Below are 17,191 nucleotides of genomic sequence, written 5' to 3' on the forward strand. Positions count from 1 at the left end.
CGGCCGTGCCACGTGACCCCGTGGCGGGCGGGGCGAGAGCTGCGCCGGGCGTGCGTCATCGGGTTGCGCCCCCCCCCCATTCCACGTGACCCCGGGGCAAGCGGGCGAGCGCAGCCAGGCCGCGAGCTCTGGCGCCACTGCGCGGCCGGCGTGGACGAGGCTCGGGGCTCCACGGAGATTGGAGACCTCGAAAGAGCCAGCCCAGGTGGCTGCGGGACGTAGGCCTCTGGCTCCCGGCTCCGGGGCCCGCGCTGATGGCAGCGGCTGTGGCAGCCTCTGTAGGCGCGGGGGTCCCAGGCCTTGACCCAGCGGCTTCTTTACGTGGTATTCCCCCCAACTCCAGGACTAGGCTCGGGTGACCCCCGTGCCCTGCCACAGCGTCTCCTGACTGGGGTCCAGCATGGACAACCCCAAGGACCGAAACACGCCGCTCCCTAGGACCCACGCCCCATATGTCGAGCATCCCCTGCGTTCAGGTTCACCTGCAACAGCGCCCCCCACCCCCGCCCAGCCCCGCCCCGAAAGGCTATGAGGACTATGCCTATGCATGCAGAAGGCGCGACCTGTCTGGGCCCTGGGCACAGAAATCCGAAACAAACCTGCGGCCTCCAGAGTGGGAATAGGCTCCTTGGCGCCACAGGGCCCCACCCTCTGCTCTGGGCATTCGAGCACACAGAGGGCTGTAAGGGCAGGGCCATGGAGCCAAGGGCGAAGAGAACGCCAAACCCGGCGGTTACCCAGTTTGCCACGCTTACCTCTCCCTGGCCAGTGCCCTTCTGTCCACCTCCATGGTGGTGAGGTGAGGGGGAATCCTGCCCAGGTGCCAAGCCCCTTGGGGAAGCTTTCATTCTCCATGGAGAGTTGCTGGAGGCTTCGCAGAACCTGACCCAACTTCAGCCACAGAAACCGTGGAGTGGGGAAGAGCGGACCACAGCTCTTCCCTCCTCCTCCCATGGCCAGAACGCTGTGGGAGGAGCTCCTGCAACAGCGAAGGCAGGTGCAAGAGGAAAGTCTTAGAAGAAACACCTGTTAACATTCCACGCCTCCTTTCACAGATAATCTTGGGGATCAGCTCTAGGGTAGTAGTAGTTGGGCTGTTTTCCCTGCTCACTGTGGCCTGGAGGACACAAAGGCCACAGGAACAGAGACCTAGGATGCTAGGCTGAAACAGCTCCATCTCCTAAGACTTATGGCTCCAGCCATGGATTGTCTCAGCACCATTCAAGGGGGCTCAGGATACTTTGTGCTTGTCAGATCTTTTTTTTTTTTGCTTGTCAGATCTTAACAGCCCATCTAATTCCTCCAAACAGGGAACGCTTGGCCTAAGAGACTCGACCTCACTTTCCTCTCAGACATGGTGCTGTAGAGGTGAAAAATGTGGGCCTGGGCCTGCTCCTGCCAGGCATTAGTGGGCCCCACAGCAAGCTGAGAGGGCCCTTTACGTAGGCAAACTGAATTTAGGGACTGCACAAATGATGTGACTCAAAGTCAGAGCAATTCCTTGGAAAGCACTGCTTCTTAGTCCTTCCCTTCAGGTGGTCTCTGCAGGCATGAGGACCACAGGTGTCTCCACTTGAGTCACAGTTCATGCTGGTAACTGGGTTTCCCAAGCACCAACCCCAAAGAGAGCAACTAAAAAACCAGACTCCAGGGACATGCTCTCGGGACCTCAACTGTTTGGCTTATCTTGGGTAAACAAAGGCAAAAGGCAGCCTCTCATTGGCATTTTGTACAAACCAACTCCTGCCAGTCTTGCAAAATCCCAATTAGGCACCAGAGACTTAGGACTGACACTAGACCACAAACTCAGATGAGCAAGTAGATGGCCTGATCTGGACACTGATTGGTGGAGGTAGCCAGGCCATCAGCATCTTTAGAAATGTGACAGTACTGAACATATGCAGTTATTGAAGTCATCGTCACAGAAAACTGCACTAAACCTCAGTCCTGCTCACAGCCAAGTCCCATGTCAGCCCCTCTCATATGGGTAAGACAGTCCCTGTGGGCTGGGGGTACCAAGCCCAACATTCTCCTTGAGAGACCCTCCGGTCCTGCACAACCCCACGTGCCTCAGTCCCCCTGGCATCTCCAGCACTGACTGGTGGTCGGGGGACAAATGTGAATATACCTGAAAACTTTATAAACTGGAAAGCATAAACCGGTGAAATCTTCATTACGGGTAAAACCCAATTTCAGTATTCACTTTAATTCTTCAAGGACAGCTAGAAATTTTCTTCCTTTAATAAAAAAATCTCAGACATACTTTGAAGTCCTAGAGTAAATCGGCAACAGAACAAAGTGAATCCCCCCCAAGGGGGCGCTGTGGACCCAGCATCATCAGGAAAGCTCCAGGCTTCAAGCCTGACTTTGTCAGGAGCCTGCCTAAAAAATAAATTACAAAAAGGGTGTTTGGGGCAGACACAGACGAAGTGTTTTTCCCCTCAGGTGCAGCAGGCATCAGGTAGACTACAAATCAGTCCGTGAACTGGCTGCCTTGGGGGCGTATTTAGGCATCAGTTCATTAATCTTCCGGATGTAGTCAGACTTTTCTGCACAGCCTTTGCACGTCTCTCCCCAGTCGTCCAGGATCTTCTTTAGCTCTTTAACTCGAAGCTTCTTCAGGTCCACTGTGCTCAGGTCGATCTGCTTGTCTGGAGAGAGCAGGGAGAATAACCAGCTGGGTGGGAGGAACAGCGGACCCCAATAGTCCTGCACATCCAAACCATCCTTTAAAACAAGCAGCCCTACTGACTGCAGGGAGAGAGACACATGCAGGTGTGTCAGTGCCCACTGCTCCCAAGAGGGGGAACTAGCCCAGGCCCCTTCACCAGGAAGGTGGGTCTCATGCTGGCAATGTCCACCACAGACATGCAGTGTCACCAGGGACAGGGATGGAGGCCATGTGGTCCTTACAGGAGGAACCTTATAGGAGGAATGTGGCTCCCCACTCCAAGTGCCTCTTAAATAGTCACAGTGCAGCCCACACCACTGTAGAATAAGAGCTCCAGGGTGACAGAGCAGATAGATCCCCTAGCCTCAATTGCCCAACACAGACCCTGGTCGGGCCCTTGAGTTAGGAGCTTACTCTTCCATGACCACTTGTGCCCACAGAGAGACCCTGAGTCATCAGGACTGAACCAGGATCACTCTCAGAAGACCAGTTATCCTTGACACAAGTGGGCGAACACAGCCCTTGGACACTCAATTCACAATAAAATATGTTGGTGCTGTTTAAATTTTACAGAAGAGGACAATGATTCCTGGCCCTGACTCCTTCTGAAGACCTGAACTGTTTTTCCCACCAGAGACTTATTCAGCAAGAGATGCTGTGCGCCCATAATCTTGGGCCTTCTTGTTGGGACACAGCCATTCTTTTCAAAATAATAAAGATCGCTGGGCCTTCAGGGCTTGCAGTCAGGACAAGCCTGTTAAAGGCAAGTCAGACTACATCCCTTCTCTGGCCGAAAACCAACATTCTCATCCTCCCTCAGACTAAAAGCCAAATCTTCACCAACTTGCAAGGCCCTCTGTGACCTGCCCACCCATCTGTCATGCCACTGGCTGCCTTTGCACTGCCTGTTTCCTCTGCCTGAAATGCTCCTCCATTAGTTATGCCCTTGGCTAATCCCCCACCTCCTTTAAAGTTTGCTGAAATGTCACCTCCTCGATGAGGCCTATTCTGACCTCCACCCACCATGATGCAAGGTGAGTCTGTGCACTGCGCCGCCCCCCCCCCACCATTTAACACCACCAACCATGCTGTGTAACTCACTCGTGAAGGCTCTAGTTTATCACGTGCCTTCCCCAGCTAGAAAGTAAACTTCATTAATGCCTGAGCAAAGAGGGTGTTTGGTGTCGGTTAAATAAGGCCACACTCACCGTATTTTAGCTCACAGATCTGGCTGTCCTTCTTCTTGAGCTTCTCACAGATCTTCTCCACAGGGATGTGGTGGGCCAGGGGCTTTGACACCTCGTTGATGATCTTGGTGGCTGCATCATCTGTGGCCCCAATGTAGTAGCACTGCAGCAAGAAAGGACAATGGCCTTCAGAAGGTGCCACTTGAGAGCTGTCTCCTCCAAAGCATATTGACATCTGAAAACATCTTCTTTCTCTGCCAGGGCCTCATTTTCCCATGCCCCGCCTGTATTGGCAGTCAGATTCAGTCAGTGTAAACCCAAGGCTCTTAATACACGCTTGGTCCCAGAGCTGACAGCCACCAGATGAATTTAAAAGTCACCACGGTTCAAACCTTTAAACAGAAAGACAGACAAACCAGAGACTGCCAGGGAAGTTAAAGCTACAAAAGCCATCGTTTCATTAGGGCTCTTGTCCTCAATTCAGCCTTGGCCTATCCTGGGCACACTTTGTAATCTTCTATTGCCCTCACACATGCCAAGATTGCTCTGGCCTCTGGGCATTCACACTGGCTATTCCCTCTGCCTGGGATGCTCTTCCCCCTTCACAATGATGACCCTTTCTCAGAAGAATTCTTGACTACTGTCTAAATCAGCACCCACTCATTCCATCCTGGTCCATTTTCTGCATGACACCCATCCCACTGCATCATTTGCCTGTCATTGCTCTCCCCTGATATTTCCAGTGCCCAGCACACAGTAGGTGCTTAATCAGTACTAAGAGGGTAACATCACAACTGCAGAACACAGAAAGCCCTTCAGTCCCACATTAGTTAACTAACAGAATATCTGGCCTCCTGAATAGACAAGTGGGCAGGGCCTTTTACTGAGAGGCCTGTGAAGCAGAGGGTTAAACACTGGCCAGGGCCAGCTTGGGGAGGATCAGACAGCTACTCACCAACCGATTCTCTTTGCCTCTTGTTTCACGGCAGAACTTTATAAGTTCTTTTTCAATAGAGGCTGGTGAGAATGTGACACCTCTGTCTTTGAGGTCCTGGTAAAATCTTCCCAGATAAGAAATACAAACTGGAAAAGAGAGGGAAGGGAGATGCTCAGCAATCACCAAGTTGCACCGCAATTCACCAGGAGGGAACTCCGTCAGCAATTTTAATACGAGACACGGAGAAAGGTGAGTTTTTCCATCACCGATTTTTTCAGGTGCCCACAGGTAGACAGAACCGCGCTCCGGGTTGCTGGGTCCCCTGGTTCACCCGGGGCATACGGGGAACGATCATCACCCAATGACCCACAAACGGCTCCTCCCTGCTTTTTCCATAAAGTTTAAGCCGAGACTGAACACGTGTCCTTGAGATGGACTCACTGTGACCTCATAAATGGACAAACTGGAGGCCGAAGAAAAAAGCGATCCAAATGCTGCTCATTTCCAAATACAACACCGAACTCCGAGGTGCGGCTTCGCAACCCCATCAGACAAGGCGCGGTGCCCACGGCCGGCCCTCAGGACTCCCCACCCCGGCCAGGGCCGCTGCCGGGAGCCTCTGCCCAGTGATGGGAAAGGACCAAAACTCCAGCGTTATCCCAATTTCAGGCCAAGTTTTCTGCACGATCTAGTCCCAACTTCTTCTCGTCGGACCAATGTTTTGTAGGCCCAGGAAATGTTTTCTAGGCCCGGCGTCGGCCGCTCCTCTGGCGGACCCCGCTGGGGCCGGCCGCCCCCGCCGCCCCCGCCCGTATCAGCCCCTGCCACTGGGCCGCTCAGTGGTTTGGTTAGGTTTGGCGGCGCCGCCGCCAGGCGGGCCACAGCGCACGGACCCCCAACCCCGCAGCACCTTCGCAGTCACCCGGTCGCAGCGCCCGGCTGCCCGGCAGCACGCTCAGAGCCAGCGCCACCGCCAGCCCATGCGTGGCCCACATCCTCCTCTACACGCCGCCGCCGCCGCCGCCCGACTAAACCGCGCCCGCAGAGCAGCGCTTCCTCCAGGTCCAGGCCGCGCGCCGTGGCTCCCCATTGGCGGGTGCCCTCCGCGCCCTCCCACACGCCATGTCCCCATTGGTCCACGCGCCTCGGAGCCCAGACGGGCGGCTCCACGCTGCCCTTCCCCATTGGCTGGTGGCGTCGCCCGCCCTCGGCCCTAGACAGTTGTCGGCCGCTGATTGAACCAGGGCGGCCGGCAGGAAGCGGCCGTGAAGGCGGCGGAAGCGGTTCGGCCGCCATGTTGGGTAGGTGCCCCGGAAGTGGCTGAGGCGGAGCGCTGCAAGCTGAAGTAGGGTTGGCCTGCGTACCCCCTGTTCTGGGCCCCAAGTCGGCCCGAAAAACCCACGGACCTCCCCGCCCAGGCCCCGAATCGTGGCGCAGGTCAGGGGCTCTGGGGCCAGCCGCAACCCAACAAGGCAGGGACGGCGGGCGGCGGCAGGCGAGGCTCCGAAGAGGTTGTTTTTTCCTTTTACCTTTTTTTAAAGGATCACGTAGGCGGGGGGACCAGACTTTGGGGAGCCCCTGCGGAGGCTCTGGCGCCTGCGAGGCCGGCGGACCACGTCCGAATTGCCCCAGCAGCTCAGGCGCCCACCCGCTTGAGCCCCGGGTAGCCGGAGCCCGCCTCGCGCGGGCCGTCAGGGGAACCCGGGCCGGGGTGGACAGACTCTGGGCTGGAGGGGCGCCCGTAGGAAGGGCTCTCCTCCGGGCTGCCTTCCCAGAGCTCAGAGAGGCACCCGGGCCAGGGTTGGTTGCGTGGCTTTGGGATCAGAAGCATCCCGCCTCAGAGTGGGGAGGTCGGGGGTTCGGAGGCTTGTCCCGCACGCTGGGAAGAGGTGCCCCCCTTTCCTCACAAGCCTCGGAAGCCTGGCCGAGGTGGCTGGCACGCCGCCTGCTGCTTCCCACTGAGCGCTCAGGGCCCTTGGCTGCCCTCATTTCCAGGGCAGGCAGGGCTTGGCTCCCTGTCTTTGAAGGTAGGACGTGGGAAAGGTTGACTCTGCGCTCAGGGCAGAAAGGAGATTTCTATGGAGCTAAAAGGGCTTGGAGCCCAGCGACAAGGGTTGGAGAGGGGCACTTGGGCTGCTCCCAATTCAGTGAATTCAGTGGGTCAGTATCAGGTATTCATCTTTAATTCACATCACAGCAGTCAAAGGAGTGGGGAAAGGGGGGAAATAAAGTGGCAGATATTTACATTTAAAATTCACATTACTTGTTGGATTTAGAACATGCTACCACAATATATACAGTAAAATACCTTTTGGGACACCAGTACAAATTTTTTTTTTCTTTAACTTTGCTTTCTGGTACAGGTAAGACCATTTTTAAGTCACTTCTTATTTTAAACATAAATACACAAAAGAAATGGTTAGAAGTTTTCTTATTTTAAATAAGCACAGAATGCCAAAGGTTAAAAACACATTTATAGGGCTGAATACCAATTGGACATCACACTCTATACATTTTTTGCTCAAATTCCTGTACAAATACACAGCATTCAAATAGGTATTTACAAATAAGCTTGAAAGAATGAAAATCAGTATTTCACAATCTTTTCAGAGGATTCTCATCTCTTGCCTCCTACTTACCTTCAGACTGGCTGATTCTCCAATGAAAGGAATTTGGATTATGTCCTTTTCATCGAATTAGGGAAAATGGAGAGGGAGAGGGAAAACAAACCGGGCTCACCCTGTATAAGGCAAGGCCAAATGAACCCACATTCCACTCTCTACCCTCCCATGCCACCAGGTGGAGAAGGTAGATGTTCTTATGTGAGGACTGCCTTGTCCAGGGATTGAGGTTCAGAGGTGCCCTAAAACCTAAATATGCCCTCCTACCTAAGAAATCCAAAGCTAGTCTCCGATGGTCACACTTGTGAACACCAGATGGTCCAGGCCTGCCAGGACTGACCCACTCTGCTTGGAGTCGCCCTCGAAGTATCAGAAAGGACCCACAACGGTGATAAAACACTCCCAGATGCCCTGAAGCTAATGCAGCCCCCCATCTTTCCTCATAGGTTACTTGCTGGCATTCCTATTAAACAACCTGGCATTTGTTTACAAGTGAAAAACACCCTAACCATGGAGGTCAGATGGGCCAGCAGAAGAGGAACTAGGGGAGAACACACCTGCTCAACAAGGAGAAGGCAGCCTTGGGACCATCAAAGTTGTGAATGCAAGCAAATAAATGTTTCGTAGACTTTTTAAAGTAACTTAGAAGCACCCTGGTAAAATATTATTACCACCCCACCCTATTCCCCCAAATAATAAACCAAGAGGAAAATCGGTGCCCTGACCTGAAAGAGTTTCCTATAAAGACACCACTGCCTTCTGCCCAACAGACTGGGGAGGCTGGAGAAACTGCCCTCCTGCCCGCCCTGAACCCTGAGTGGTGGTCCCCATGGGCCTGGAGCTGAGGCCCTGCACTTGGCTACTGGGAGAGGATAATTCAACCTGCGTGGCTCTCTGCTTCTAAGAGGAGAAGCTCCCTCCCACCCTTTTTACCCAGGAGCTTGCTGAACCTGACCACGAGTCCTCCGGCCTTAGAAGCCTGGCTGGGCAGCCAACCCCACTGCTTGGAGGCAGTGCTGAAAATCCCTGATTCAGGAGCTGATGACAGGCACTCTGGCCACTTCTGAAAGTTTAGAGGATTTCCGGCCCCTGCCACACCCCAGCCTCACTCCTGTATCAGCTTGTTTCTCAACACGTGGCTGCCCGGGCCCTGGGGAGGAAGGTGGAGAGGGTAGTCCCTCTGGCGCTACACCCCCACTCAAACTCCAGAGGGTAGGAAATAACCACTGCAGATCCATGCACCAAGGGGGCTCCTGCAGGGCATGGGGTGTATTAAGAGTGGAAAGGGGCAAAGGGTCAGAAATAAAAACGATGGAGGGAAAAATCCAAGGTAGAGTAGGAGGCAGGGCTGGCCCATGGAAGCCTGGCAGTATGCCCTGGGCATGCAGTTAGGCCAGGTGACATGCCTGAGCTGGCAGTTTGGTCTAGCCAGCCTCTCAGTTGCACACTCCTGGATGGAAGAGGGAGCAGGTGGGCAGACATTTGTGCAAAATGGCTTGTAGCCCCCTTGTCCACCGGTGACGTAGTCCACGTGGTCCTTGCAATCCCTGAATACAACCGTGAGCTCTTCTGTCCACACAGCAAAGGAAGAGGTCCCTAGCACAATTTCCATTCTTCTGTGCATCTCTTCCCTGGAGGGAGGGCCTGGGCTCCTACCCCCTGGGGCCCTGCAAAGCAATCGATTCCGTCTGTGCAATATCTCCATATAGCTCCACGTGGTCTGGAACTACAGGAGGAAGAAAGCATCTACTCCACAAAGGAAAAAGGAAAACCCATAGAAATGGAATGTAGAAAATGAAATAAAAAGAGAAGCCACAACCCTTCATGCTGCTGTGGCCTCTGTACATGGCAACACACGAGTTCACGGCAGTAGAAATGTAGACTCGGGGTGGTCCTCTCCTGAGTGCCGGGCCTCTCTGGCTCCCTGCGGGGGGACTTGCTTTTCAGACCTGGAGTGGTGGGGCAAGCTGCTCACTGAGGGTGGTGTCCCAGCTGCCTCCCTGCCCCTCATTGTTCCCCTCGGCTGTGCTCCCAGGCCATGCGAGCCTGCTCTTCCTTGGTGCTCCCAGGAGGCAGCGAGGCCTTGCGATGCAGGCCCCGAGGCCTCTCAGCCTCCTCGCGCAGCAGCACACCCTCGTCGTGCTCCAGGGCCGGCAGGCGGGGGTGGTAGGGCTTGGGTGGCAGCGCAGGTGGGTCCATGGGGTCCTGAGGGATGACGCATCCCGGGGCTGAGTGGCTTCGGCACGGCTGGGCCTTGATGGAGTCCAGGACAGCGGACTCAGAGAGGCTGTAGTGGACGGGGAGGTAGGGCGGCTCAAGATCTTCGTCAGCATTCCAGGCCTGGCTCGGCACGGAGTCCATGGTGTCGGTTCGAGGAGGGGCCTCCGAGGAGTGCCCAAAGTTACTCTCGCTTAGGGAAGACACACCGCTGCTGGCACTGCCAGACAGCGTAGAGTTGCTGCCATCCAGGCCCGACTGGGGGCTTGTGGGGGAGGCTGGGATAGGGTGGAGAGGAGACTGCAAAAGAAAAGGTAGAAATGTTAGAATCCCTCTTTCTAAACAGGCTGGCTGGCCCACCATGGGAAGAGAAGACCAAGAGTCTGCTTATTAATGAACTTTAAAATAATCCTCATCAACAGCATGTTTCTTGTTTCATCATCAGTCACCCCCTAGCTCTTCCCTGCCCCCAACAAGCCAGTGGAGCCCCAGAATCACCTGCATTTCTGTGGCTAAAAAGTGGCCCTGTCTTGGCTGCTGGGCAGTTGTGCCCCCTGAAGCCATGTCCCAGGCTGCTGGCTGTGGCTCTGGGGTACAGACAGAAGGGCTGGGTCATCAGGCCAGTTGGTGAGGGTAGAAAGAACCCTAGTGGGCCATGGACCAGATGAGTGCATTCTGCTGCCAAAATCTGTGACAGTCTTTTCCAATTTGCAGAAAAGTTAACGAGTTTTTCGTAAAGGTCTGGTATCTGATGCGTCTTGCTTTGAGTGGACTCCAGTTTAAAGTGCTCTATGATCCACCACAGGAATGTTTCTTTACGTCTTGAACTGTGGTGTGTTGATAAGTTGGGTGTTGGAAGGGAACCCCCTGGCTTCTCACTGCTCGTTGCTCACATACTCTGGGTACCATGTGTTGCCGTCTCCAGGACCCTCTGACTTCCCTGCCCCCATCACATTTGTTGCAGGACACATTGGTCATCTGCATCCCAAGTGTGGCTCTGGCCACCCTGAGCTTCTGCCAGGCTGGGCTCTCAGGGACAGAAGCAGGAGAGGTAGACCTCAGGTGTCTCAGGGGTAATTCTAGCAGCTGAGATGACTCCTCTCACATCCTGGTGGGGGTGTCACCTTAGTGCATTACCTTGCGCAGGGTCCGGGCTGGGAGGGCCGGGGGGGTGTCACCCAGGGGGTGGTGGAAGGCGTCAAAGTGTAGGGAGTAATGACCTGCAAAGGAAACAGAACCAGAGCCTCAGCTGGGCCTTCTTGCGCTGCAAGTCAGCATATCTTGCAGGGCCAACTGGACAGATGTGAGTCTCCTGCAACCCCTCAGCATTGAAGGCCACTGGAAAACCTCTCTTTTCACTGAAGTTCTCCAAAACAAGCTGCTGGAGTAAAGACACCCATGCCACACAGGAGGTCAAGAAGGTCGAGTGCATCAGAGCCCATGGAACAACAGACCGCAGACAGTGGCAGCTCTCAGCCCACTGCTTGGCGATGACAGGCTGGTGAGTATCATGCTTGGCATGGTCAGTTCTGATGTCTTCAGCCTCCACGGTTGGAAAGGCCTCACTGAGCTCACCTGCTGTGCTTGGAAACCTCACTGACCCCCAAGCCCAGCAGGATCCTTCCTGCAGTGGGGATGTGTTTTCCTTGGCTGAGTCGGCCCATCTTCTCAGCCTGGAGGGCTGTTGCCCTTGCCTGTGAGTAGAATCTGAGACGGGACTATCTGGGGGACCCGCTGGAGGTCTTCTTACCATGCAGCAGGCTTCGGGGAGGCACTGGGGGGGCCAGGATGCACCCCGTGTGGGCAGACAGGAAGGGCTGGGCCTCTCGGGCTCCGCTATCCAGGCTCCAGCTGCTGGGGGCTGCTGGCACCGCTGAAGGGTGAAAACAGATGGCATGAAGGGAGGTTACTTCTTGAGCCACCCTCTGAGAGAAGCCTGTCCTACAGCCTATGGCTTCTGCAGGTGCATACTATGTACTCAGCACACGTGGGAGTGGCACGCCAGCTCCTAAGACACAAAACACTGGCCAAGCAAGACACTGTGGCCCACAGGGGACCGTGGTCAGGACAGAAGCCACTTAAGAGGACGGCAACAGAGTGAACTGATGTCTGAAGAATACTCAGGATACGGTAAGCGGAGAGAAAGTGCAGCAAGGAGTGAGCATCTGCAACCTCCAGGACTTGCCAGGAGGAGAAGAGAGAACAGAAGAGATGAGAAGAGGAGAGTCAAACAGGCTGATGGGACTGCAAAAAAAGAGAGAGAGTGCAAGCGCGCACCTATGGAGAGTCTTACCAAGGTCAGGATTCAGGGCTCTCCCATAGCCCTGGCCCAACGGGAAAAGCAGGGAGCAGGATGGGCGGGCAGCAGAGACTGCCTCCATCCACAGCTGGTGCACGGCCAGGGAGTGGGCAGGAGCTGCCCCCAAGCTGGCCCCACAAAGAGCCTGTGGTACGTACAAGCTTTGCCCATCCCTGTTGCTTCTGTGCCCACTGGCCGGGCTTGGGATGCACAGGGGTTTTCTAGGTAAGGACTGGTATTCACTGTGTCTGCTGGAGGAGAGTCTAAAGCCCGTGAGTCATGGCCCAGGTCCAGCAGGGACCACTGCTTCCAGAGAGGAGGGAGGGCTGTGGAGCCCATGGGTGCTTTGGGGCATGTAGAGAGGCCCAGTTCCTGGCACCCACATGCTATGGATGCAGGGTAGAGTGGGCCCTGGACAAAGAGGAACACAGGGTGTCCACCTATGGTAAGGAAGAAGTCCAGTGCCAGAATACTGGCCCTTCAGCCACAGCTGGGGTGCGTGACTTTGTAGGAGGGGAGAGGAGAGGAGGAATGGCTGGACCTTGGGGTCCGAGGAGCAGAAGGGGGGCATGTGAATGCTACTGGCCAACTCCTCCTGGAGAACAAATAACACTGACAAGAAATATGCCCTTTCTCTTACAAAGCCAGACAGACACCAATTCCCTTTTGGGCTCTCCTAGAGAGAGAAGCGGCCTACCCACTGGCTTTGTTCTGAGGCAGTCATAGCTAAAGTGAGCCTGACGAGGCTGGGGTTTGGGTTCTTCCCACTCCAGGTCCTGAGTGGGGAACGCCAGGGCCTAATGGGACCTGAGAGGCTCTGGGAGGGAAGGGGCTGGAGCTTAGCCGTTGAGGAGGATGTGGCCAGGAGGGGCTGGGCCCCATGTGGTCCAGGGATAAGGTGATGGGTCATGTCCACCCTAGTCCTCCTCACTGGTCCAGAACTGCTGTGGGCTTGCAGCAGAACACAGGGTAGAACTCAACGACCTCAACAGCTTCAGTTCTGAGAAGCGTGGCTCAGTCTCATGGGATGGCTGATGGCTGGTGGCAGAAGGGAGGGCGTGGCAGTGATTGGGTAGACAGACACTCAGCTGTCCACTGAAAGGAGGAAAGAATTCTGACTCTGGTGAACACCAGGTGGATTCCACCAGAAGGCCTCCTCAGAGAGCCTGAGCCACCCTAAGAACAGGACAGGCCTATTCTCATGTAGGCTTTCCTCAAGATGCAGCATGAGCTTCCTGGTCCTCAGCACTGAGCCTCCCTCTCCCGAAAAGGAGAAGTTCCATCTCCATAAAAAGCCACCAAACCTCATGGAATAAGAAGCTTGGAGGTGGGTCTGGGCAGCTTCCCCAAAGGGGCTCTGACAGCCCAAGATCTCATGTGCACATCTAGACCCCAGAAGAACTGTGGGACTGCAAAAGTTTACCCACAAGGGCCCAGAGGATCTTGCAGGTAGGAACGCTATGGGGGAAGAAAGCTGGCAAGGCTGCAATGGTGTACAAAGGGTACCTGCCTGAGCCCCTCCGTGTGAACCAGAAATCATCAAGCTCACCCTGTAGCCTGCTGTTGGTGACCATTGAGACCAGTGAACTTGTGCCATACAGCACAAGTGCGTTGGGGTTAGTGGAAAATCTAAGATGCACAGACCTATCCTAGGAGAAGAGGGGCAATCCCCACTGTGTCCTGGCCATTTCTCTCTCTCTCTGTTACGGGCCACCACTGGCCTGAGGTCCCCTGTGCACAGCCCACAGCCTCGAGGGCAGGCTTGCCTGGTCTGGGAGTCACTGCCTGGCAAAGAGAGACACATGTAAGTGAGAAGTGGAGTTCTCATGGGACTCAAGATCCCGATGACAAGAGAATGGTGACAAGTATGCACAGTTCCTGCCCTGGAGGATCCAGGTAGAGACTTAGGGAGTCATTACTCTGGCCTATGTGTTCCCCCTAGGCAAATGTCTAGTTTGCTACCCACTGAGCACTGGCTTTGTGGCTTAAATGGGCTTGCTCTGGGCTCAGCCTTTGTTCTGAGACAACCCTCTTTCCTTCCCACACCTGGGGGGTGGTGGGCATATCCAGCTTCTTGCTGCAGCTTGGTCTGAAGCCTGAAGCTCTTCTGGGTCCGGTTGGCATTAAGGTCCTGGTCTGGCCACCAGCACCCACTTGAGCTCTGAGCCCATCTCTGCTCTTGGCTAGATCTGAGATTGCTCCACAACTCAGGTAAAGAGAAGCCACTGTGGATTCTGGCCCTCAAGGCCAAAAGGGCACTCTGTTTTGGGGCACAGGTGCAGGGGTCCAGGTAAGCCGCATGTTTTGGGGATGTGCAACCTTGAGGCTAGGAAGGCATCTTCAGCCAGAATCTCCATGCCCTTTGTGGTTGAGTACCCGGTGCCGATGCCTACCAGGCACTGAGGTCATGGACCCCGTGCGTGGTCTCCTTAAAGAGGACAGAGAGGCATATCCTCCATGATGAGCAAGGGAGGAACAATGACAGTGGGAACAGCAGACAGTACTTGGTGAAGAGGTGCAATGATGACATGACAACAGCTTTGGAGGGACATGTTCTGATGGGACAGCAGGTTGTATTGCTGGGGACTAAGTGTGCCCTAAACTCCAACAGATGGAGGAGAGGGGAGGGGAACCTACAGGGAGCGGGTTGACATGGGTACGGTTCTGTGTGGCAGGTAGGCTTAGCATAGTCCCCACACAGGTATTGTTCTATGTTAAATGAACTCAGGTCTCCGTGTTTGGGCCGGGGTCATATGGGTTCAAGTCTGGTTCTTCCTTCAGCTTGCTAAAGCAGAACACAGGGTAAAACTCCACTATCTATAAACAGCCTCTGTTCTAATTATTGCCTAGTCTCATGGTATAGTTGTTGGACTTGCAACGTGTAAAAAATGGACTCGCAGTAGCTGCAGGCCAGAGCGGCTCTAGCAGGACTGAAGTCCCTTGGACAGGACTGTCTCTGGGAAACTCACTTTGCCATGGCCTGTCCTTCCCATTATTCTTGGGGGCAGACTTGGCCACAGGCCTGTTCTGAGCAACAAGGAGAGGTCCCCGTGGGCCCAAGTTGAGAGGGACCAAAGGGGCCACAGGGCCTGCTGAATTCTGGGGCTGGTTGGGAGGAGCCCCGGGGAGTGGCTGCCCACCGTTTGCATACGGCAGCCCAAGTTTTCATAAAGGTGGGCTCAGGGCAGGTGGCAGCTGGGGCTTCTCAGAGGGTGGGCCCTGGGGAGGGAGAGATACAAACAAACAGGATCCAAACCTTAGCATCAAGCCAGACGTGGGTTAAATGGTGAACACAGGAACTGGTCAGGACTCTGGACAGATAGACTGGCCTGGGCATTAGAGTGTGGCTCAGCCTTGGCCAGCTGGTGCTTAGGGACAAAAGTCAGACGCTCAGGATGGGGATAAACATGGGAGAAGGCCACCTGGGAAGGGGAATTATACCTTTTTCAGCCACAGACAGATTGGGATCACTGCAGGGTTTGCAGGCTCCAACCACTTGCTGGAACAGGGCCCGCTGGAAGTTTGGCAGCTGAGGGAAGGAGAAAAACATCAAAGAGTGAAAACAACCAGTTACACCTTGGGAGCAGTGTTGTGGGCCACAGGAGCCAGGATATTCCAGGATCAGATGGAAAAATCAAAGCAGTGGTACAGCTCATGCTTGAGATGTGTTGAGAACATCAGGCCAGCTGGAGAACTATCCATGCTATCTGGCTCTGAGTCCTGCCATGTAAAGTGTTTGAGGGTCCACCCTCCAGTGTCTGCCTGGGCTCCAGGTTGTCCTGTACATGGCCAAGAAAAAGGACACAGGCACCCGAGGGTATCTAACTGTATCCTTCTGTCCTGCCGAGGAGACCCACTGGTAGAAAGGATTTAGGGACCCCTTTCACCCCTGAGCACTGGCAGGTTTAGTCTCCTGGAGATGCCCCACAGGCACAGGCCCATGTGAGCACTGAGGGCAGGGAAAGGGAAGCACTCAAGCCCAAAGTCACAGACAGGACCTACTGTTCTGATGGGCAGCGGCCAGGCAGACCTGCTCCTTCCACCTGGCAGGGCTGACCAGGCACAGGGAGGTACTGCTGGGAAGTCCTGGCACTCTGGGACTAGGTAACAGTTGTTTGGAGGTGACTTTCATGGACCCTGACAGAAGGGCAGGGCAGACTGGACAGGAGGGGAAGGAGCTAATCCCTGCAGCTTCTTGTTCAAGGGCCCCATATAGGATATTTGGAGAGCTGTGCAAATGGTGTGGAGAGTAGTCCCAGCGGGTAGAGAGGGGCTTCAGGTGGGTGGATGGATGGATGGATGGATGGATGAAAGAGGCAGAGTTTGCCCCAGTGAGGATGTCCTTCACACACACAGGGAAGAAGGCCATTTTCTAGACCCACGTCCACCACTGCCTTCTTGGGACAGAAAAGAACCAATTTTCTCTGCCAGACTGTTTATAGATGGAGTCCAGGAGGCTGGCCGGAAGGATAGAGAGCCACACAAACAATGGTGGTTCCAACCCTGCCACCACTCTACCCACAGCTGTACTCCATCTGGACTGCTGGTCCGCACATTCACTGCAGTTCCCATCTAGGAGCCCAGCAGCCTTCTGAGGGTCTTATGGCAGAATGAGGGAGGCACGAAGGACAATGCAGAAAGCCTAGCAAGTGCACGAGGGAAGCCCAGGGCAACACACTTGCAGCAAAGGGCAGTCAGTAGGCTGGCTCCATTACCTGTCCGTTCTCCAGGATGGCTGCTGGATACATGGCACTGCTTGGGCGATCCCGGTGTGTGGGCAGCAGCAACATCATTTCCCGGGCATGGCGGTACTTATCTGGCAGAGAGGGAGAGCCTGTAACCAAGTGAGAACAATCACGCACAGATGACAAGCCACAGATGGAGGGCCCAGAGGGCAGGCATCCTTGGGGCCAAGGAACCAGGATGGGTGTCCCCTTGCAGTTGGGGTGAGGATGAACTCAGCAAGCACAGGAGGAATGAAGCAGAGCCTGGTGGTTAGATGGTGGCGGGGGCTGCACCTGGCATCCCAGCCAAGGCACACACACTACAGCCTGGGGCAATGCAGACTCGCCGACAGCGCCCTCACCATGCTCAGAGGCAAATCATGAGGAGAGCTGGGGACTGGAGCTGGGGCCCTAGGGGCCCTCTGCATCCAGCACTCTTGGGAGATGGGTGTGGCCTGGATGCTGAGCTCTCTCAGGGGGCCCAGGCATGGGCCCAGGCCAGCTTGCAATGGAGCCATCACACAGAAACAGATAC

General features: G+C 55.0%; 2 protein-coding genes across 5 annotated transcripts in view; both read right to left on the reverse strand.

Moving 5' to 3' along the window:
• Positions 1-2,173: 2,173 nt before the first annotated feature.
• Positions 2,174-5,927, reverse strand: MANF (mesencephalic astrocyte derived neurotrophic factor). Its single transcript, XM_007168654.2, is given in 6 exon segments — positions 2,174-2,651; positions 3,880-4,021; positions 4,814-4,941; positions 5,706-5,797; positions 5,799-5,888; positions 5,890-5,927. Coding segments are annotated over 6 exon segments (675 nt in total). The 3' UTR covers positions 2,174-2,466.
• Positions 5,928-9,362: 3,435 nt separating this feature from the next.
• Positions 9,363-17,191, reverse strand: part of DOCK3 (dedicator of cytokinesis 3) — a 403,408-nt gene continuing 395,579 nt past the window's right edge. For 2 of the 4 annotated variants that reach the window (XM_057555411.1, XM_057555410.1), the window contains 5 exons: positions 16,648-16,766; positions 15,374-15,461; positions 11,384-11,506; positions 10,771-10,853; positions 9,363-9,933 (listed from right to left, as the gene is read on the reverse strand). In XM_057555411.1, the coding sequence (XP_057411394.1) occupies positions 9,424-9,933; positions 10,771-10,853; positions 11,384-11,506; positions 15,374-15,461; positions 16,648-16,766 (923 nt within the window). In that variant the 3' untranslated portion in view covers positions 9,363-9,423. The remainder of the gene's footprint in view (positions 9,934-10,770; positions 10,854-11,383; positions 11,507-15,373; positions 15,462-16,647; positions 16,767-17,191) is intronic. The other 2 variants (XM_057555412.1, XM_057555413.1) reach the window with 2 other exon arrangements.

Source organism: Balaenoptera acutorostrata, chromosome 10 (genome assembly GCF_949987535.1).
Source record: "Balaenoptera acutorostrata chromosome 10, mBalAcu1.1, whole genome shotgun sequence".
Taxonomy (NCBI): domain Eukaryota; kingdom Metazoa; phylum Chordata; class Mammalia; order Artiodactyla; family Balaenopteridae; genus Balaenoptera; species Balaenoptera acutorostrata.